The sequence below is a fragment of the Mauremys reevesii genome, linkage group 1 (genome assembly GCF_016161935.1).
Source record: "Mauremys reevesii isolate NIE-2019 linkage group 1, ASM1616193v1, whole genome shotgun sequence".
Taxonomy (NCBI): domain Eukaryota; kingdom Metazoa; phylum Chordata; order Testudines; family Geoemydidae; genus Mauremys; species Mauremys reevesii.
Window position 1 is genome coordinate 252,360,119 of NC_052623.1, and position 21,461 is coordinate 252,381,579.

The 21,461-nt window shown below is 49.0% G+C and overlaps 1 protein-coding gene across 1 annotated transcript in view; it reads left to right on the forward strand.

Annotated features, from left to right (window-relative positions):
- LOC120409388 (sodium- and chloride-dependent GABA transporter 1-like) overlaps window positions 1-15,933 on the forward strand; it is a 52,902-nt gene extending 36,969 nt beyond the window's left edge. Inside the window, exons 10-15 of the mRNA XM_039547415.1 lie at window positions 1,431-1,562; window positions 2,442-2,544; window positions 3,317-3,374; window positions 12,936-12,990; window positions 13,858-14,025; window positions 15,502-15,933. Of these exons, the coding sequence (XP_039403349.1) occupies window positions 1,431-1,562; window positions 2,442-2,544; window positions 3,317-3,374; window positions 12,936-12,990; window positions 13,858-14,025; window positions 15,502-15,621 (636 nt within the window). The 3' untranslated portion in view covers window positions 15,622-15,933. The remainder of the gene's footprint in view (window positions 1-1,430; window positions 1,563-2,441; window positions 2,545-3,316; window positions 3,375-12,935; window positions 12,991-13,857; window positions 14,026-15,501) is intronic.
- Window positions 15,934-21,461: the final 5,528 nt, after the last annotated feature.

Below are 21,461 nucleotides of genomic sequence, written 5' to 3' on the forward strand. Positions count from 1 at the left end.
GGAAGGGAGTACACAGAGTAATAACAATTATTATTTATTATTTGTATTATGCTAGCGCCTGGGAGCCCCAGTTGCGGACCTCAGACTCCCATTGTGCTAGGTGCTGCACAAACACAAAACAAAAGACTGTCCCTGCCCCAAAGATCTTATACTCTGGGCATACAGCAAGAGATAAGAGATGGAGACAGCCAGCCCGATGGGAGGGGAGGGGTGAGGACAAGGAAATAATAGGACACTATTGGCAAGCACGATAGGCAGTGGACTCAGCACTCCAGCAACCTAAGCAATATCAAAGAGGAAACACCACAATGGCCTGCTCTTCAGAGGTACGGAGCACTCGCAACTCCAGCTGACGCCAGTGGGAACTGCAGGAGCTCAGCACGGCTATAAATCAGGCCACTTTTATTTAGGTGCCTAAATGTTCTATTTGGGTGTCTAACTTTACGCATCCAGGTTTGAAACCTTTCGCCTTAATGACTTGTCCAAGGTCACGTAGCACATGAGTGTCAGGATTAGACCTTGGGGCCTCCAAGCCCCTAGCCAGGTGCACAAGCTGCTAGACCATGCTTCTGCTCTGGAATTTAAATCCACTATGTGTCAGTAATCATCATGAAACAAGATACCATGTTACGTGGATTGCACTAGGAGCATCGCACAATTTGGCCACCTCTTCCTGTGTGTTCCATGTGGTCTAGTTAGGACATGGAGAGGTGTCTATCCCTTCGGTATTTACTGCTTCAACCTTCCTCTCCCCCTCCACTACTCCTCACACAACTCCCCTAGGACTTCCCCAGGCACGTCTGCTTCAGTGACTTCCTGTGCCCACTTCCCTCTCCTCCCATACACCACTCTTAATCTGAAGTGACTTCCAGTTCCCTTGCCGTTTACCCTCTTGCCCACAGCTTTCCACACCCATATCTTCCCCCACTTAATGGTCTCCAATACCCAGGCCCGTCTCTATTTCCCCTACCTTCTCCCCATGACTTGGCATATTCAGTCCTCCCTCTCAGCCACCCACCCCATCACTTTCACACCAGCCCCTTTCCTTCTCCACAACAGCAATCATCATCCAGCTACCTGTGGTAACTCCTGCAGTCAAGTGGAAGGAATGGATTTTCACACACACACACACACACACACACACACACACACACACACACGGCTTCAGCGTGGTGGCCCTTCAGCATCGTGACTACATGCTGGAGCTCTTACAGGAAATGAGGTGTAGGTGAGGTCATCCACCGCCTCCAGGCAGCAGGGAAGCAGTGGTCAGTTGGACACAGAGATAGAAGAAGTGACACAAATCCAGGCTGAGAGGTGGTGCGTTCTCCACCGCGCTGGGGGAGTGGGGGAAAGAGGAGGAGGAGTGTTTCAAGGGAGTGCAGAAGGTGGTGATGAATTTATGTATGTGTGTGTCTTTCCTCCTGCAGTTCTGCATCGTGGAGGGGTTTGTCACAGCCCTGACAGATGAGTATCCCTATCTCCTCAGGGCCAGGAAGAAGCTCTTCATTGCTGTGGTCTGTCTTATCTCCTACATTGTCGGATTCTCCAACATCACCCAGGTACCTCTCCCTGTGCTCACTCCAGCACCTATTCCTGGTGCTCTTCCATCCACCTCCTTGTATAACAGAAGCAGAGGACGCCTGGGGGGAACGGCCATTGTCCGTGAAAGGCACTAGGGCCACTGCTGGTCTTGGCTTTGCCCAGCACAGTCATCTGTCCAGCAAGCTGCAGTCTCCACATTAAATCTCAGTAAGTTACCATCATCCTTGTGGTCAGTCTAGCTGGGACTCCTGTCGCTTCCAGGATGGGCCTATGCCCTGGAGGGTGACACATTCTCTATGCAGAAGATTGAGATAAACCAAAAGAGAGCAGGTCTGGAGGGGCTCTGAGGCAGTGACACTAAGGCCCAGGCTCCATGTTTACATGCCCTAGTGAGTGACCTAATGCAGAGATCCTTATACTGGGTGTATGGCAGTGAGGCCCAGGCTCTGTGTGCAGACTTTGGGATCTGGCTCAGTGACATGGAGGCCAGGGTTTGGGTTTCTCACTTTGTGACTTCATGCTGGATGAGTCACAGAAGATGGAACGTCTGCAGAGACATCTGAAGTGCAGCAGGAGGGACAGAATGGATTCATTTTACAAAGCGGCTTCTCCTCACACTAGAGGGGGAAGGCAGCCACTCGAGAGTCCTGCTTCTCTCCCCACCCTCAGCCAGGCCTCAACACTCACTCCTTGACCACATTCCAGAGTACGTCTGTTAAAATGGCAGGAATTAGATTATAACAAAATGATGCATCTTTCTTGGCTTCCATGGGCCAAGGAAATTAACATACAAAGGCAAAATGATTAGATGAAAGTATTGATGATATTAATCCTCAGCTCCCCACCCAGGCTGTACTCCATAACCAGACCACCTCCCCTTGCCTTTGTCTCCTCAGGGTGGCATTTATGTCTTCAAGCTGTTTGATTATTATTCAGCCAGCGGCATGTGTCTTCTCTTCCTCGTCTTCTTTGAGACCATCTCAATTTCCTGGTGTTATGGTAAATGCAACTCACCTTGTTCCTTTGCTGCTTATCTCTAGGCACAGAAGGTGCCATTTTCAAAAGCCCTCAACACTAGCCATTGAAGTCGGTGGGAGATTGACAATTGACTATAGTGTTGGGCCAAAGCTGAAAGCTTTTGAAAAACCCCGGGGAGACACTCATCTTGCTTCCTCGGACAGCCACTCAGCTGGGCACACGTTTGCAGAGATTCCCATACAAATGGAAATATGCACAAGCCTCTAGATTTGGATTTCTCGAGGGTATGATATGAATATAGAATTTGTTAGGCCAAATCTGACTGCTGAGCCATCTGCCCTGGTATCCTGGCAGTGTCCGATGCCTGATGCTTCAAAGGGAGACCAGAGTCCCCCCCTTCAGTAACTTGCCCATCCAATTGTGCAGTGCTGGGGTATCGGGGAATTCCTTCTTGACCCCTCCAAGGTCAATTTATGACCTAGTCTAGCTTATGATCTAGACCTTTCCTAGTTGATTACTATCACTGTGTTAGCTTGGGAAGCTGTAGATGTTTTAGTGGTCATAAAATGATCCAGGTATCTGTTAAGATCCCAGTTCAGAGTTTGTATCAATGGCGTCTACGTTTTATCTGGGGAGTGAGCGTTACACTTCTCCACGCTCACCTTAAATGTCTGCTCTCCTCTCTGATCTCACATGTCCGCCTTCTCCTGGTGTGTGTTGGGTCACTGGAGAGAGGTTATGAGAATGGTGCTGAGATATCATTGCTGCTGTTAATACACATTTCTCACTGTAGGTGTGAACAGATTTTACAGGAACATTGAAGAGATGATTGGCTACCAACCTTGCAGCTGGTGGAAGCTCTGCTGGGCTTTCTTCACTCCCCTTGTTTGTGTGGTGAGAACAAAGCAACTCTCTTTGGGGAGGTTCATCTAGAAGGGTCACCTCACTGGGAACATTCTGTGGGTGGGGGAAACACTAAAATTTTAATCTAGGTAACTCCGATCCAAATCCAGATCTGGTATTAAACTCAAATTGGTCCTAAGAAAAGTCAAAGCAACTGGCAGGAAAAGAAATATGTGGAGCCTCTTTTATTCTCCCACCTGAATCCCTGCAACTGAGTCTCAGAAGAGAGCGGGGAGCTTGGCCTAGAACATGCAGTTAGTAATAGGTTGCTCCTGTGTTTGATATTTCAGAAGCTGAACTGGTGATTTATGACTTTAAAAATCATTATTGGCTGTGGACAGGGCCGGCTCCAGACCCCAGCGTGCCAAGCGCGTGCTTGGGGCGGCATGCCGCGGGAGGCGCTCTGCCTGTCGCCGGTAGGGCAGCAGATGGCTCCGGTGGACCTCCCGCAGGCATGCCTGCGGGAGGTCCACCGGAACCGCGGGACCAGCGGACCCTCCGCAGGCAAGTCTGCAGGAGGTCCACCAGAGCCGCGGGACCGGCGACCGCCAGAGCGCCTCCCGCAGCGTGCCACCCTGTTTGGGGCGGCGAAATTGCTAGAGCCGCCTCTGGCTGTGGAGAAAACTTTCAGCCACTGTAGCTCCAGCCTCAGCCACTCCCAAGCCTCTCCCAGCAGGAGGCACTCTCAGAAATAATAGAATTGGCACTGATGATCTTTCAGCTCCTCCACCCACCCTCCAACCCTTCCTCTCCCAGCAGGAGGTGCTATTGGGATTGCCGCAGGAATGCTGGGTGTGGGGCGTTCCTAGCTCCTGAGAATCAGCTAAGGGGACGCTGTTTAGAAAATGGTTTGGGAGTGTGGTGTGCAGCAGAGGTGAAGTAGGGAGGGGTGTAAGTACCCTGACTGGGGCAAGGGAGTTTAGGGGCACTGACCATGGGGAGAACATTTCTCTCTCTGCCTGCTGTCTGCTGGGGGGGCTGTGGGGGGTGGTCTGGGTCTGGGGGGGGGGGGGGGCTGGGGGGGAATTGGGCGGAGCCCTGGCTTGGGGGCTGGGGATGGGAATGATGATGAGACCTGGCTGGGGGGAGGGGAGGGCTTGGGAATGGTTCGTGATTATAGACTATAACTCATAGTGAGAATTTAGGGAACTCTCAAAAGGACAAAGTCAGTGAATATTTCTGCTTGTGCTATACTATGCTGTGACTGCTGATCCTGTTTCTTCAGGGTGTTTTCTTCTTCAGTGTGGTTGAAATGACCCCTCTGACTCTGGGGAAATATGTCTATCCCCCATGGGGACAGGGCATCGGCTGGCTCATGGCTCTGTCTTCCATGGTGCTGATTCCGGGCTACATGCTGTATTACTTCTTCACCTCCGAGGGGACCATCAGGCAGGTAAAAGCAACTTTCCAACTTCTGCCTCTGCTCAATTATCTGTCCAGAGGGAATTTCCCACCAGCAACCCACTATAAACTTCATGCAGCCCCTGTGTCATGGCATTGATTCCTGTGGTCTTTGTAAGCCAAGACTTCCCAGATACTCCCTCCTTATCCCCCAATACCCTCTGCACTCTTCTGATCTGCTTCTTATGCGTTCTACTACCTCCTGCATGACACATTCCATGTAAGCCAATAGAAAACCCTTCCTCACTGAGGCAAATGAATGCCTTAGGGGACTGGGGTAAGGAGATATGTGCCTTTACCTCTTGGCTACCATCCTGCACAGGTCAGTAATGACCAAAAATTGTTACCATCTCATTCCTGTTTGGTGTCTTATGTGAAACAAGTCAAGGGACTCTTGGTCCCATTCCTAGCAGACTGCTGTCCACATCAGCATATTACTGTTACACAGAGAGATGTTTGAAAATCTTCCACCAGCAGGGCCGGCTCCAGACCCAAGCGCGCGCTTGGGGCGGCATTTTGCCGGCAGGGTGGCAGGCGGCTCCGGCGGACTTCTGCAGTCATGCCTGCGGGAGGTCCAGCGGAGTCGAGGGACCAGCGGACCTCCCGCGGGCATGACTGCGGAGGGTCCGTTGGTCCCGCGGCTTGGGTGGACCTCCTGCAGGCATGAGTGCGGAAGCTCCACAGGCACGTCTGCAAGAGGTCCCCCGGAGCAGCGGGACCGGCGACCGGCAGCACGCCCCCTGCGAGGTGCCGCCCTGCTTGGGGCGGCCAGATTCCTAGAGCCTCCCCTGTCCACCAGAATGTTTTCCCATTGGAAAATGCTGTTCTGTCAGAAACACAACTTTCCAAGGGGACATGTTGATTCTGACAAAACTTTGTTTTGAAAAAAAGAAATTGAAATTATGCGTTTTGCGAAGGTCAGAACATTTTGTCTGGGCCATTTCAGAAATGGAACATTTTGATTTTTTCATTTTGACTTTTCATTTTGAATTTTATTTTATATTATAATTTTTTTTCTTTTTTTTTTCTTTTTTTTTTGTTTTTTTTTTAAAGTCAAAATCAAAAGGAAATGGTTTTTGACTGTCCTGGAACGAAATCTTTTCATACATCTTGTTTCATGGGAAATGTCTAAATTCTTTTTTGTTCCGATTTGGAATGAAAGCAAATGTTTGAAAAGATGGAAATTCCAGTTCCTGCCCAGTTCTAGCTATGAATGTCACTATCAGGCAGTCTCAGCAAAGATGCCATGTTCTGAATGAGCATGAAGCCTGAACTAGCTCAGAGTCAGGGTCTACTGGTGAGGGAGGTTTGCACTGGAACTGGCTGTCTCATGGATAAAAAGGCCTGTCAGTCTCCAATCTTTCACCAGCATTCAATTCACTTTAAAAATGAAAGAAGGACAGAGAGAGGCCCCAGCGCTGCACCAGTATAGACCATAATGTCATAATGTCACTTTCTTTTGGGCCAGAAGAAGAGATTCAGTCAAAGGCAGTCACAGGGCATTACCCTTCTCTCTACTGATAGCAATAGGCTGCAAATCATGTTGAGAATTAAAGCGAACAATCCCCACTCAGACCCATCTCTGATCCTTACAGGTGATCCTTGCTCAGAGCTCCATAGGATGGTATGAACACTCACCACCCCTCCCCGCCACTCACTGGTAATGTGCCATGGGGGGAAATCCCTTCTTGTCTCCTAATTGGGGCATCAGTTCCTTCCTGTGTTTGGTTCCAATTCTATTCCCATTGAAGCTGGGGACAGTATTCTCCTGACTTCACTGGGAGCAGGAGCAGGCTGGGAGGGCCAGATTGTGATGTCCTGACTCACAGAGTAGCATCGAAATCCTCAAGTAGTTCCGCTGACTTCAGCAGGGCAACTTGTACTATACCAATTATTAAGGATATCGCAATCTGCCCCTAAGTGAGCTGAATCCTTGTAGTTGTGCCTCTGAATCCATCTGTAATCTGAGATCCCACCTGGTGCCCACGTGATTATCCATGTTTCCACTGAATCCCTGTCTTGCAGGCCCATGGAGTGTGGTTATATTCTGTTGCTCCAGGAGCTCTCTGAGCATCTGGTGCATACTGACAATGTCAGTCAATGGGAATTAGAAATAATAGCGTGATTGGCTTCTATTTACCTTCCCCTCCGTTTGCTCACTCTATCAGACTCGATATCCCCGAGTGCACTGACCGTTCTGCCAGTTCAGTGGAATGTCACTTTTTTTGGAGGCAGCCAACACACACACCCAGACCCCCGGCCTCCAGGATCCATTGCACTAGCATGTGGCAGTAGGGATATAGTGTGTGTGTGTGTGTGAGAGAGAGAGAGAGAGGATTAGCTTGTAACAGAGATGAGGCTGGAGGGAAATTAGATGTCAGCACAGAATAAAGGGGTTTTGACAGACAGGAAAGATTATAAACCATTTTAATCCTACTGAGCATGAATGTAAGAAAAAAGCACATGAATGGCAGGAGAGCCTCACTAAACAGTTCAGGGGCCTCACCCAGCAAGAAACACTTCAGATATGTCTGAGTACGGGGACTCTTCCCTCTTCTCCAGCTCAGTGATGTCCATTCACTTCAGGCCCCCTTCCCCTCTGCCTCATGTTCCATAATTTAAAGCACCACTTTCCCTCCTGGAATTTAGCCTCCATGTCCATTCAACCCTAGGCTTCAACCCATACTGCTCAGACAGTGAGTGCCCCCCTGCCTGAGGGACTGTACCCTCCCACATTCCATCTCCCTGGCTGTCTTCCGGTCACGGCTCTACCAATGGACCTCAGTTTTATTTAGACTTTGATCCTGTCAGGTTAATATAATTGGGAACACATGCTGGCATAAAGGGCCATGCAGGATCAGAGCCATAAACTGTAAATTCCTTGGCATTCTGTAACCATTGGATAACATTTTTAATGAGAAGTTCATGAAAAATTGAATAGAAAATGAGAAGTGGGTCCATTTTGAATCCTGTGAAATGGGAAGAACCTTGACATTTTTGGTCATTGAAAAAATTTTTTTGACTAGCTTTAGCATCTAGGTGCTGCTACAACTGTGCGGTAACTACTGGCTTACTTTGTAATGGTGATTTCTGTCATTCAGAAGAGAGAACTGTGTATACTAGAGGAGCAAAGGGGAAGTAATTACATTGCCAGATGGAGGTGTGTGGTATCTGGAGCAATTGTCCTAATCACCTTCAGTGTTCACTATCCCCTTGGTAGCCCTCTTGCTGTAACTAGGGATGTCTCTTCAATTTGGAAAGAAGGGTTATGACCTTCAGCTTCAGCCACATGCCACGTGTGGAGGTGGTGGTGGTGAACGGGTCTCCTCGTTTTCCCCTGGTTACCTGTGTCCTTCCTGTAATCTTTCTTTGTTCCTGCACAGCGTTTTCAGCAGATGACTCAGCCCACACAAGAGGTGACTGTTCAGAACAATAGATTAAAAGCAAAGACCTCACTGAAGGGGAGAGTCTCCGATGCTGCTGTCTAGGCAGAGGGCAGAACCTCTTCATCCTGCTCTGTAGCTGCTCCTGCCACTGCCCTTTGACCTCCTCTGATGCCGCTTGTGTGTCCCCAACTCCACTGTTGGTTTCAGTCATCGTGGGAAGGATCTAACAGAGGAGCCCTTTCATGGCACTGCCCCCTAGCCCAGCTGATCGAGGCTCTGTTTTAAACTCCATAAGGACAAGGTGCAGTGACTGTCTTTGTAATTTATGATCCCAATCCATACTGCCAGAAAGGAATGTCCCAGGCCCTAGTTTCCTGCTGACCAGAGGTGGTATTTTCTATAGTACAATAACTTCTCCTTTTTCGTTGTGTTCTTCAGCCCCTTTTCTATACTAAAGTCCACCACGCACCTTCTAATGAACCGCAAGGCTGTCACAGCATAAAACCAGCTGTATTTTGGCTATGGATTCAAATTCCAGATGATTATCAATTAATACAGCATAAAGCACCTTTAATGAATAAATAGTGCTAAGTGCTGTACAATGGATGCACCAACCAGGAATACAGAATATTAGTGGCTACTGGATACCCCTCAGCAATCTGGACAGGCATGAGGGGTGCTGTGCTATTGGAGCTGCCGTCCTTCAGCCACTAACACAGCGTTATTATTATTAGCAGTCATTTATACAGAGCCATAGATATAAGATTCCCTTGTACTGGTGGAGGAGACATCCTTTATAATGTGGACATGCTCCATCCCAACACATCCTGGCATGGTGTTACGTGGTGTCCTATGATGCTGTATGTGCCTTATCCTCTATCTACTCCCTAAAATGCCATCATGATATCAAGGGGGTTGTTAGCGGGCTTATTTCTTTCCTCCCTTCTCCTTCTCATGAAGAGAGACAAGCAACCCAAAAAGAAAGTGTGCAAACAATTTGATGTTTATTGGGGGGTGAACTTAGTTATATATCGTCCGGGTTTACCCAGACACGTCTGGCTTATCGGGGGGAATTTGTAAATGTCCGGGATTTCCCCATGGACCGCTATTTAAAGACCGAAAAGCGGCTGACAGCGGGGCCAAGCCAGACTGAGCTGCTGATTGGGGCCTCTCCGGCAGCCAAAGCCCCTCCCCAACTCCTCCCCTCCCCTGCAGCCTCAGATCACCGGCAGCACCGGGGTAGTGGCGCTGGCAGTGGCAGCCAAAGCCTCCCCGCTCCCCTCCCCCAGCCTCAGATCGCCGGCAGCGCTGGGGGGCTGGGTTCTCCGTGAGGCGCAGAGCCTGACACGCTGCTCTTAGCTGCAGGTAAGGGGGTCGGAGAGTTGGAGAAGGGGCATGGGATCCTGGGGGGCAGTGAATTGCCTGTCTGCATGTTCTAAATAGTAGCTGTTGTTCCCTTAGCAAAATCCTCTCCTCTACAATTCCTTTCCATTTTTGCCTCATTTTTTCCAGTTTATAGTTCTGTTTCTAAAGCCTATATTATTTATTCATGTTAATCTTTCTCTCTGTTTCAGACAGCATTAAATATGTAACTTGTTTTACTTAGAAAAATAGCTGGAGAGATAATGGTAAGACTATATCACCCAGCATTCTAAAGAGGATCTGTCCGTTACACTTTGTGAATGGGAAAAACAAAACTTGTCTTTGAATTTTATTAACCAATGTAATTGCTTTTAACACATCAGGAAGAAAGGCAATGACTTTAAGACCTGTTTGTATAATAATGGAAATACTATGGTTTCTCACTGGCTAACTGTTAAACCATCATTTCTTTTGTTTACAGCCACTTGCAGTAGCTATATAATCCCTCACCCACAATGGTGTTCTGTAACATTTGCAATGGCTACTGTCTAAATTCTTGCCAAGCTTTTCATCATATCCAGAGAACAGAGATTAAATTAATGTAACTGCTAGCTTCAATTCATACTAGTGCTTGTAAAAACTGCTTCATCAAAGCACTTAGTTCAATTTTGCAATAAATATCAGAATCCAATAAAGACTATTAAATCTGACTCATTGCCTACATATGTATTATATTTGGAGACACAGTCAGCTATTATTCAACAGTGATACAAACTGTGGTGAATATAAGACCTGGCCTTTAAAACTTCCTCATAAAAACTCACTGCAAGTCATGCATTAGGAGAAGAATTAAGTGCAAGTCTGAAAATGACCAATATTTATATTTGACAATTGAAGTTCTTTGATCTGGCAGGGAGGTGAATATGAATCCAGAAGAAAATAAAAACACTTAAAGTGCTTAGCTTTTGGAGATCTTCTTAGAGCTTTCTCTATTGACAAAGATTTCAGAGAACTTTTTAGAAGTTACTTCTATTCTGCTTTTATTTACTGAAAGATCCCCTTTTCTATGAACATTTATCAAGGTTTTTATTACAATGATGGAGAATGACTATTTTTGGTTTATGGGAGTGTAGCAGTAATTTTAAAATGTGACTCCCAAACTCTTGAGGACAAGTGCTGTGGCTGGGCATGTAACTCAAGTCACTGAGGTCAGGGGACAGGTAGGGAGCAGGATCCTATGGGGGCAGTTAGGATGGGGGGGTCTCAGAAGGGGGCAGTCGGGGACAAGGAGAAGGAGGCTTAGATAGGGGGTAGAGTTCTGGGGGGCAGGAATCCCAGGAGGGGTGATCAGAGAACAAGAAGCGGGGGAGGGTGGATGGGTTGGGGATTCTGTGGGGGGCAGTCAGGGCAGGAAGTGGGAAGGAGTGGCTAGGGGGCGGGGCTACACCCCCCACTCCTGGTGTCCTCTTTTTTGAAACTTCAGATATGGTAATCCTAGTGTTGGGTCAGTGCTCATATGGGAGACCTCTAAGGCGCACCCCAGGTGCTGCAAACAGTGGTGTTACTGATTCAGTAGGTGGTGCTCTGCCCTCTTACTTCAGTACTGAATCTCAGCATGGGACTAGTGGGCACGGTGCTGCTGGAGTTGGCAGCTTTGGGGTGGGGTTTAAAGGGGACTCCTGACCTGAGTGGTCAGTAAGGATTCTGGGGTGTCTTTTACAAGAGCTGCTCTGCAGTGATGTGGCCCAGTTCCAGTGCAGGGTTTTACATTCTGCCTTGCTAAAAATTCTTTCAACTGGATAGTGCAGCTTTCATTGCCTGTCCTAAACTCTCGTGGATCATTGCTCTGTGCTGGCCTGTGAGAGAGTGTTTTGAAGGTCAGGACGTTTCAGAGTTTCATGCAAACCAAGCCCTACCGCTGTCTCATTTGAAGGCTATTGGAGCATCTTTATCCCTTTCTTCCTTCCTTGATGGGACCCTCATGAGCACTATGTGCACAGTAAGCTGCTGGGCCTGGTTCTGACCTCACGTCTATTTGTGTAAACTGGGATTAGCCCCATGGAAGTGAATAGAATTCTGCTGGTGTAAAAACTGGTGTGAGATCAGAATTGGGCCCAGGTTCCCTTTTGGCAGTGGGAGGGGGTGACTCCTGTGTGTGGGTTTCTCTCTTTCTCTCTGGCTCCTTCGGTGTTCCTTTGGGCCTGATTTTTGAAAAGCTGCCTCTGATTTTGCACTTGCAATTTTGTGCCTGGAATTAATTGCGGGCCTGTGTTGTAGCAGCACCTGTAGAATTAGGCAACTAAGCCAGCTAAAATTTGGGCCCTTAATGATTTGTGCCTGCAAAATTGCACTCAGTTATATCTGGGTGCAAATTTGGAGTCTGAGCTGATTGTTTTGAACATTAGAGATATTGACCTGTGGGTCTCTTTTTCCCATTTCCCACTACCAGGCTTATTTTTTTTTCCACACTATCCTAAAAATAACTCTGAACTCCTGGACAGTGATTTATCCTCTCCTGCAAACGAGAGGCTGCAGAGAGAGCAGGGATGGGATCTGGGGAAAACAGGATTTCCACAGAGGTCCCCAGTGCAGATCAGGTTTGGCCAGGTTGGGCTTATAAGGGGAATGCTTGTCATTGGGCTCTGTCAGGAGATGGTGGGGCCGGAAGGTGCCAAAGACCTGAGTTGGTTCATTCTCCAGCTGAACAGCTTGACCTGTCCCTTAGTTAGATTTCTTCTCACTCTCTTCTCCCTGCTTGGCCCCACCCTGGTGGGATGTACATCTTCCAGCTCTTCGATTACTATGCTGCCAGCAGCATGTGCCTGCTCTTCGTTGTCATCTTTGAGACGCTTTGTATCGGCTGGGTGTATGGTGAGTATGCGCCTGGTGGCCAGCAGCTTTCACTGACTCCGAATCCCTGAGTGGACTCTTGTCCCCTCACTGGGGCTGGTCTCTGTTATTCCCAAGAGCACCAGGCCACAGATCCCCTTAGTAAACCTGGTACATTGGAACCCTTTACAGACAGTAGCACAACGTGCCTTCACTTCAATGCCCAGGGACTTAGATGGTGGGAGCTTCCTGACAGCAGAGCCCTGGGGGAGCTGGCTGGAGAAGCTGCCTCATGCCAGCAAGGAAGTCCATGACCCTAACAAATTTCCCCTGTTTGCGCTTATCTGTATTACCCATAATACCCCATTTCTGAGGTCCCTCCTCTCCACATGGGTCTTCCTGTCGGTCAGTATCCTCTCTGGGCCATGCAGACCATTACTCTTGTTCCCTTTTGTTAACAGGGTCTTGTTCCTTGTCTTTCTCAGGTGCTGATCGTTTCTGTGGTAACCAATCATGTCTTCAATGTTACAGGCCATGGCCTATTATCAAATACTGCTGGCTCTTCATCATGCCAGCTGTCTGCATGGTGAGAGCTTGGAGGCCATTGGTCTGGGGACCTGAGAGAGGAGTGGGGCTGGTTGGATTGTTGTGGGAGTGGGGGAAATGGATCGCTCTGGGACCCCTGTGTTGGGGATATATTGAGTAGGTAGTAAGCACTTTCCCATGGAGCAGGCAAGCTTGTAATGGCTCACTGGCTCAGTGTGGCCATCACGTTGTCCTCCAGCACCTGATCCGTAGAAGGCAAGAATCCTACTGCTACTGACAGCTATGGTACATCTACACGGCCAGCAGAAATCCACGGCAGCAAGTTTCAGAGACAGGGTCTGCAGACTCAGGCTCATGCTAAGCCACTAAAAAAAGCTGTGTAGACATTTGGGGTGGAGCTCAGGCTCTGCTTCAGAACCTGAGCTCCAGTCCGATACTGAATGTCTGCACAACTATTTCGAGTGCTATAGAATGAGCCTGAATCTGTAGACCCAGGCTGTGAGACCCTCTGCAGCAGGTTTCTGCTGGCTGTGCAGACATACACCTAGCGAGCAGACTCCCACTTTAGCTCAAGTGGCCTGTGGTTTGCAAGCCACAGGTTCTAACCCAGCTGCTGCTGTGTGGTCTATCTGATCACCATGGACATCCATGAGTGGGGATGGAATAACTGGGGGAGGGAACAGATTGCCTGGGACTGCTGCTAGGATGAGCTCTTGGCTGAGATAACAAACACTAATTGAAGGGGCAGCAGCACCCAAGTGGGTCTGATGGATGCTCTGATTGTTGCCCCTTGGGCTGTCTGTCCCAAGGAAGTCCTGCTGTGGGTGTGAAGTCAGAAGGGAGATTATGTTGACTAATGGCATTGCTTCCCCCCTTCCTCTCTTCTTGACTTCTTCCACCTCCCCAGGTGACCTTCCTGTTTTCTCTGATTAAATATACCCCTCTGACCTACAAGAAGTACGTGTACCCGTGGTGGGGAGACACCCTGGGCTGGCTGCTGGCTCTCTCATCTATGGTCTGCATCCCTCTCTGGATTGTCTACAAACTCTCAATGATCAAGGGCTCCCTGAGAGAGGTGAGGCTGCTGCTTCAGGAGGCGGTCTGGGCCACAAAGGGGCTGATATGGGGGGAGGGAGCATATTAAAATGACAGCCTCATGCTCCAATACGTTTGTTAGTCTATAAGGTGCCACAGAACTCTTCACCTCTTGAGGTGTGATTGGTGTGTTGTGGGTTAATAACAGGAGCGTAGAATTAAGTTACTGGAGCTCAGTCTATTACTGTAAAGAATTAGTGGCTTTATTGAATTCAAGCTGGCTGGAGGGCTACACAGAACTAGCTGCCTTCCTGTGCCTTGCAGTTATTGGCTCTCCATCACTTGTCAAACGTCATAGGAAAACAGCTTTGTGGGAAGTGCTGATAGGAGACCAAGTGCAGGCCCCACGCCAAACACAGTCCACTGGGGTCTACGGATAGCCTGTGGGCTGCCCTCGTCTCAAGTGTGGAGGTCTGGCCTGTGGGGACTATGGATGCCAGTGTATGAGGCAGGCTAGGCTGCATGCTGGGACCTCTAGGTCCCCTGCTGAGTCCCCACCATCTCTTTGTTGGAATGGAGAGTGGTGGGGCATCAGTGAAGGCTTGAAGCCACCTTTACACTGCCTGTGTTGTGAGGCAGCCAGGTGCCTATACAGCATTTGGTGTAAGTTAGAGCAGCCTCAGGGCCACTCTTGAACTGTTTCCTCCTGGGCCAGAACACAACATGATGTGACCATGCACCTCCCTCCAGAATGTCCTCTGCTTACCATGAGGCTCCTCTAAGCTGGCTTTAGAGACCTTCTGCACTTGGGGATCTCTGAGCTTTCTTCACCAACTTTTGCCCCCTAGAGCAGTGCATGGGGATGGTCCATAACCTCTGTCTTCCTGTCTGTGGAGAAAAGCCTCTGCTTTTTGCTGACATTTCCATCGGCAGAGCACCTGTTGATGCCCACAGGGGCTGGGTTAGTGCTGTTTTGCCCACCCTAGGAGTGGCCTTTGGATGTGTACAGCCTTGACTATGAGGAAGCAATGACTGGGTGCTGCTGTTCTCAAGCATTGTGGGGTTGGTCTGCATTTGAAACATGTGCTGGATGGCTCAGGTGTAAAAGCTGGGGTCAGTACATGGGAGGCTGACTTTGTTTTGGCAGCATCACAGCGCTGGTCAGGGACATGGAAGGGAATTTTCCCTGGGTCCCACACAAGTCCTGGGGATTCCCAGCTGCTATTCAAACTGTCATATCTGGATGTGGGAACTGGGGCTATTCTAGGGCATCCCTGGACTTAAGGGGCTGCCGTCCCAGTACGGGGAGGGCCTACATGTCATGAGCTGGGAATCATTCAGCCTGAGATCCAGACGTGATTACCAAATTCCTCCCTGCCTCTCCCCTCCATGCTGCCTTTGCTGGAAGGCTACTTAGAAAGGGGCTGTTTGCTGGGGGTGCAGTTTGGGGGATGAGGCTGTGGTTGAGCCGGATCCACCCGTACACCCTTGTTCAACATCCGACTTTGTCTTTCAGAGATTCCGCCAGTTGGTCTGCCCAGATGAGGACTTACCTTTCAGTCTGGGTGCAGGGCAGCCCCTTCCTTCCACTAGACCCAGCCTCCTGATGCTGACAGAGCTAGAGTCCCATTGTTAGGGCCACTGTGGCCCCCTGGATTGTTTGATACACTCCTTCCAGCTGTCAGATGACTCAAGGATTCTCCACTTGCCGAGGGGAGCAGGACTTGTGAGCTGATCTCTCTTCCGCTGGAGGATTTGATGGGATCAGCAGGGGCTGCCATAGAAGGGTCTCCAAGGACAGTGTGGAGTCAGCAATGCACCTCAATCATCTCCTGGGGAGCACACACAGGAGCTGATTCAAACAGCTGAGAGTCCCCAACACTCCAGTGGGTGGGACAGGAGAGACTCAGCCCTGGAGTGGAGACTGTCAAAGGGTCACAGAGGCTCTTCTCCAACATGGACTTTGAGGACCTCTCCATTCATTCCATTAAATCCTTTATCTTATCACTTCTGAGTGGCTCTGCATCAGTTTTGTCTCTTGTGCTCTTTTTGTAAGGGAACTCTCCTCTCCACACCAGGAGTCATTGCTCCTAGAGGTGCTGCTTGTTTCCAGAACTACACGGAGTCCAATCTGCCAGGACCACCTCTCTGGGCAGGGGTGATGGGTATTTTGGTGGCCCAAGAAGCCAAGTTCAAGGCGGTGATGCGTTGTGTGTGGCTAGTCTAAAGGGGAAAGTCCACACCAAATTACATGTGACTTCCCCTCATTCATCTCCCAGAATTAGAGAAATATTATATACTGTTAACCACTTGGGTCAAAAAGGAGTATTAGAAGATACTGATGATGGAGTCTGTACATTTTTGTTTATCCTTCCATCTAGTTTGAACTGAATTAGCTCATGATCACTCGAACCAAGGTTGTCTTCTATGAGATCCTCACTACTCACCAAAACCAAATCTAAAATGGCATCCCCTCTTGTTGGTTCTTCAACTACTTGGTGAAGAAATCCATCAGCTATCGCATCCAGAAAAATCTGAGCCCTATTATTATTACTAGAACTTGTCCTCCAGTCTGTACCTGGGAAGTTAAAGTCTCCCATGATCACACAATTCCCATTAGTGTTTACTTCATTAAAAACATTAAAGAGGTCTCTATCCATGTCCAAATCAGATCCTGGCAGTGCTTGGGGTGTGCTACAGACTATCTCAGGGGAGGATCTAGTAGTTTTCTTTCCCAATGTGATTTTTGCCCTGACAGACTCTGTTTTCCCCTTTCCATCACTTCTTATTTCTTTACAGTTAACCTCATCATTGATATACAATGCTACTCCACCACCTTTGCCTTTAGTTCTGTCTTTCCTAAACCGCACATAGCCTTCAATACCTGTACTCCAGCCATGACTACTATTCCACCATGTTTCTGTTATCCCTATAATATCCAGTTTCACTTCCTGCACCAGTAGCTCTAGTTCTTCCATTTTGTTACCTAGGCTTCTCACATTAGTGTACAAACATCTTAATTTTTGCCATTTGGCTTCACTGACATTCTTTACCCGATTAGACACAGACATTCTACCACCAGTATCACCTATTAGACTGGTATCTACAATACCCTTCCTCCTTATAAAAAGAACAGGAGTACTTGTGGCACCTTAGAGACTAACAAATTTATTTCAGCATAAGCTTTCGTGGGCTACAGCTCACTTCTTCGGATGCATAGAATGGAACACATAGACAGAAGATATTTATACCTACAGAAAACATGAAAAGGGGAAGTACTCATACCAACTCTAAGAGGCCAATCAATTGAGATGAGGTATCATCAGCAGGAGGAAAAAAAGCCTTTGAAGTGATAATCGAGATGACCCATAGAAGCCACGGCTGTATCTTCTTACTTTATTTTCTTACCTCTCAATGTTAAATTCAGGCGTTGAGATTACCTGGACATCTCCCACAAATTCCTAGTTTAAAGCTCTCCTAATCAGTTGTGCCAGCCTCCCTCCTAGAAGTCTATTTCCCTCCTTACTCAGGTGAAGTCCATCTCGAGAGAACAGTCCTCTGTCCATGAATGCTTCCAAGTGGCCATACATCCCAAAGCCCTCCTTATAGCACCACTGCCTGAGCCATCTGTTGATTGCCATAATCTTGTTACACCTTGTTGCTCTTCTCTAGGAACAGACAGAATCCCACTGAAGATCACCTGAGCCTCAATTTCCTTAAGCGTCTTCCCCAGCCTGGCATAGTCTCCCTTGATACGTTCCAGTGAGAATCTAGCTATATCATTTGTTCCCACATAAAGGACAATCAGCGGATTCTTTCCCGCTCCCGTTAGGATCCATTTCAGCCTCAGGTCCACATCCTATATCTTAGCACCCGGCAGACAGCACACCCTTCTGTTCTCCGGATCAGCTCTAGTTACAGGCCTGTCTATTCTTCTCAGTAAGGAGTCCCCAGTCATGTAGACCTGCCTTTTCCTGATGACAGTGCAATTCTCCGGTCTATCCCCTGTTCCCTCTGGCTGCAAGTCCTCTTGATTTCTATTGTCCCTTGCAATCCTCCGCAACCCATCCTGTATCCTCCTGGGGCTCATATTTGGTGTTGTCTCCATTGACTCTTCCCCTCTTCCTATAGGACTAGCTGCTCTTCTCTTCTTCCTTGCCCTCTCACCTTCAGCAACCACCTGCTGTGCCCCTTCTTCATTTTCCAACTCTGCAAACCTGTTCCTGAGCTCTATTTCTCCTTCACTGGCTCGTCTTTTCCTCTGCCTGGTTCTCTTAGTCACATGCTTCCACCGTCCACTTACTTCACCCAGCAGTCTCTCCTCAGAATTCTTTGGTCCTGCTTCCATCTGCAAGTCTGAGCTTATCCCTTCAGCCTGCTCATGTCTTTGCTCCATCATCTGCTCGGACCCCCTTCTAAACTCTACCAGAGTTTCCACCTGCATCTCCAGTCCTCGGATCTTTTCTTCCATCAGCAATATCAGTCTGCACTTCATGCAGACGAAACTCTTTTCAGGTACCCCCTCCAGGATCATGTACATGCGCAGCTTCCACAGCCAGTCATCCTCATTGTATCGGTCATAGCCTTCCCACCTAAAACCTGTTAGTCCAGGAAACACAAACCAAAACAAACCCCCAACAGGCACCAGAACACCAGCAGAACACCACCCACTCCCTTCACTAGCCTGTCAGTTCCTCTGCCTAGGTCTCTAAGTTTCCCCTGTAAACTCCCACTGAAACTCCCTTGTTTACAGCTCTGTTTGCTGGCTCCTGTGCCGCTGCAGCTGTCTATGCTGCTGCCTGACTGGCTGGCTACCTTTATAGGAGCCCTAAGCAGAGAAGCCTCGCCCCATTATTGAATTGTAAATCCCTTGTTTACAGTTTCCCTGCTAGTGAATGGCTGGTGATGATCATTTAACGCTCGCCTGGGTGTGGGTCCTCTCTTTTGTTGCCACTGGAGAGCTAGCTGTAGGTGCCTCCCAGCCTCACAACATATTTCAATAACAACATGCAAAATCTTATAACTTCCTATACACTACCGATATACATATTTTGACAGAACAATGGGTGTCAGCAGATCATGACCTCTCATATGATACCTTACAAGGCATGCTGTGTATGAAATACCACAACCAGCTACAAATGATGAGTATTGGGGTTACAGGGTGCTATTTTAAGGTACAGTGTGTCATGTAGAGGAAAATCTAAAGAGGGGCTTTGGAACTTTGGTCAAGCTAGTCGGCCTGGAGTATTAGCTGAGCTTGTTTCTGTGTATAAAGGGCATAAGAAGTTGAAGTGGAATGGAAAGTCCCCAGAAAGGAGAACAATGGCTTTCTGTGCATTGGGGGCATGAGGAGGTGAAATGGAAAATCCCCAAACACAATAATTTGCAATAGCCAAGCTTATGAAATATATAACCGCAATGGAAGCATTAGAAAAGTCAAACCGCAAGAGAACTAGATTGGGAATAACCATAACAGGAAAGGCCAAATAAGGGAAATGATTGTTCATTTTTGCTTTTGACCTGTATCAAATTTTGCAATGTAGTCCAAATAAGGTAAATGACACAAAATGTACGTGTAATTTGTTTGTGGTTTTAAGCTTTAAAAGCTTGTGTGTTTCTCAACTCGGGGGCACAGTTTCCGATAGCTGTCACCCCCTGCGCACTTGTAATCAACAAAGGAGCCTCAGGCTGATCTGATCCAAAATCAATTGTGTGGTCAATTTTCCACAACAATTTGGGGGCTCGTCCGGGATCCACAGCAGACCCCTAGACCGGAGGACCGTGGACCATTCCCCACTGTACCTAGGCCCATCTGAAAGGTAAAAGATCCTTTTAAAATCTCTATATTGGGTTCTGGTGGAGGACTGCCATAGGCTCTGGGTTTGGGTGAGTTGTACACTGGATCTGAACATTTTGTTGCCAGACACGCCTGATGCCTTTCTGTTCTGTTCTGTTCTGTTCCCCAGGAAGAGCCCTAAGTGTGGCTAAATAGGCCTCTGTACTGATTTGTGTGCCAGTGTGAAAGTGAAGGTCGGTAGATCAGTGTGAGTAAGGATCACAGGAAGACATCCAGAGCCTTTTGTGAAGCCTGGTGGCTTATGACCAGAGATGCCTTGAATGCAAGCCCTGTGACCTCACCTTATTGGGTCAGTAAAAGGCCCTGACCAGGATAAGGCTTCCTCTGAATGGCATGCCTGGTCGAGGGGCCTGCCTGGGTCTAGGATTGTGTGACCCTATCCTTTTCCCCATCCTCAGATGGTCCCTGAGTTCTAGTCGATCCTCCAGACTGGAGTAAGACACATTATCTGCTCCAGAACCAAGATTGAGGGAGATTCCCAATTCCGTAACCTCTTTCCCTTCCCCTCCTCTACCAGTAAAAGGCGGTCTGACGAGCCACTGACAGGTCCAAACGTGCTACCGGAAGCAACAGAGTAAGTGGTGCTGTTCTCGCTGAGACTAGCCAACGCTCTTTACTGGACAAGGGTGTAGATAGTCATGGATGCCCTAAACAAAATCTTCCCTGTGTGAAAGACCCGAGCGAAAGTGATCTGTTAAAAATGGGGGCCGGGGAGACAAAAGGAATCCCTGTCCTGCCGACAGGCACACCTGCAGCTTATATGTGTTCAAAGTATGGTCCTCTCACTTGTAAATTTTGAAAAAATGCAATTGGCATACGAGAGATGATCCTAAATTACAGTTTGCTTTAGGCCAGGGGTCGGCAACCTATGGCACGAGTGCCAAAGATGGCATGCGAGCCAATTTTTAATGGCATGCAGCTGCCTGCTGGGACTCCGTGTGCCATTAAAAATCCTGCCAACGCGGCAAGCCGCGGGGTCCGCGGTCCCGTGCCGGAACGCCGGCTGAGTGCAGCAAGCGGCCGGCCGCACCCCCGCCTTTCCCCTGGAGCCCTCCCGCCGCGCACGCAGGGCTCTGGGGGCCAGGGCTGCGGCTGTGTGCTCCCGCGGGCAGCATTTGGCTCCGTGGGGAGGGAAAACCGCTCCCCACTCATCCAGAGCCCTGCTGTTGTGCGCACATTGCTCTGAGGGGCAGGGCTGGGCTGCGCGTGCGGCAGCGGTGGCAGGGCTCCAGATGAGCAGGAAGCCTCATGGTAAGGGGTGGGAGCAGTCAAGGGACAAGGAGCAGGGTGGGTTGGATGGGGAAGTGGGGTTCCAGGGGTGGCTAGGGCTGGGGGTCTCTGGAGGGGGCAGTCAGGGAGCAGGGGGGATTGGATGGGGCATGGGAGTCCTGGGGTTTCTGAGGGGGCAGGGGGTGGATAGGGGTCAGGGCAGTCAGGGGACAGGGAGCAAGGAGGGTCCTGGGGGAGCACTTAGGATGTGGGGGGGTCTCTGGAGGGAGTGGTCAGGGGACAAGGAGCTGGGGGTTGGATGAGTCGGGAGTTCTGGGGGGGCTGTCAGGAGGCAGGGGTGTGGAGAGGGGTTGGGGCAGGCAGGGAGCGGGGGTGTTGTATGGGTC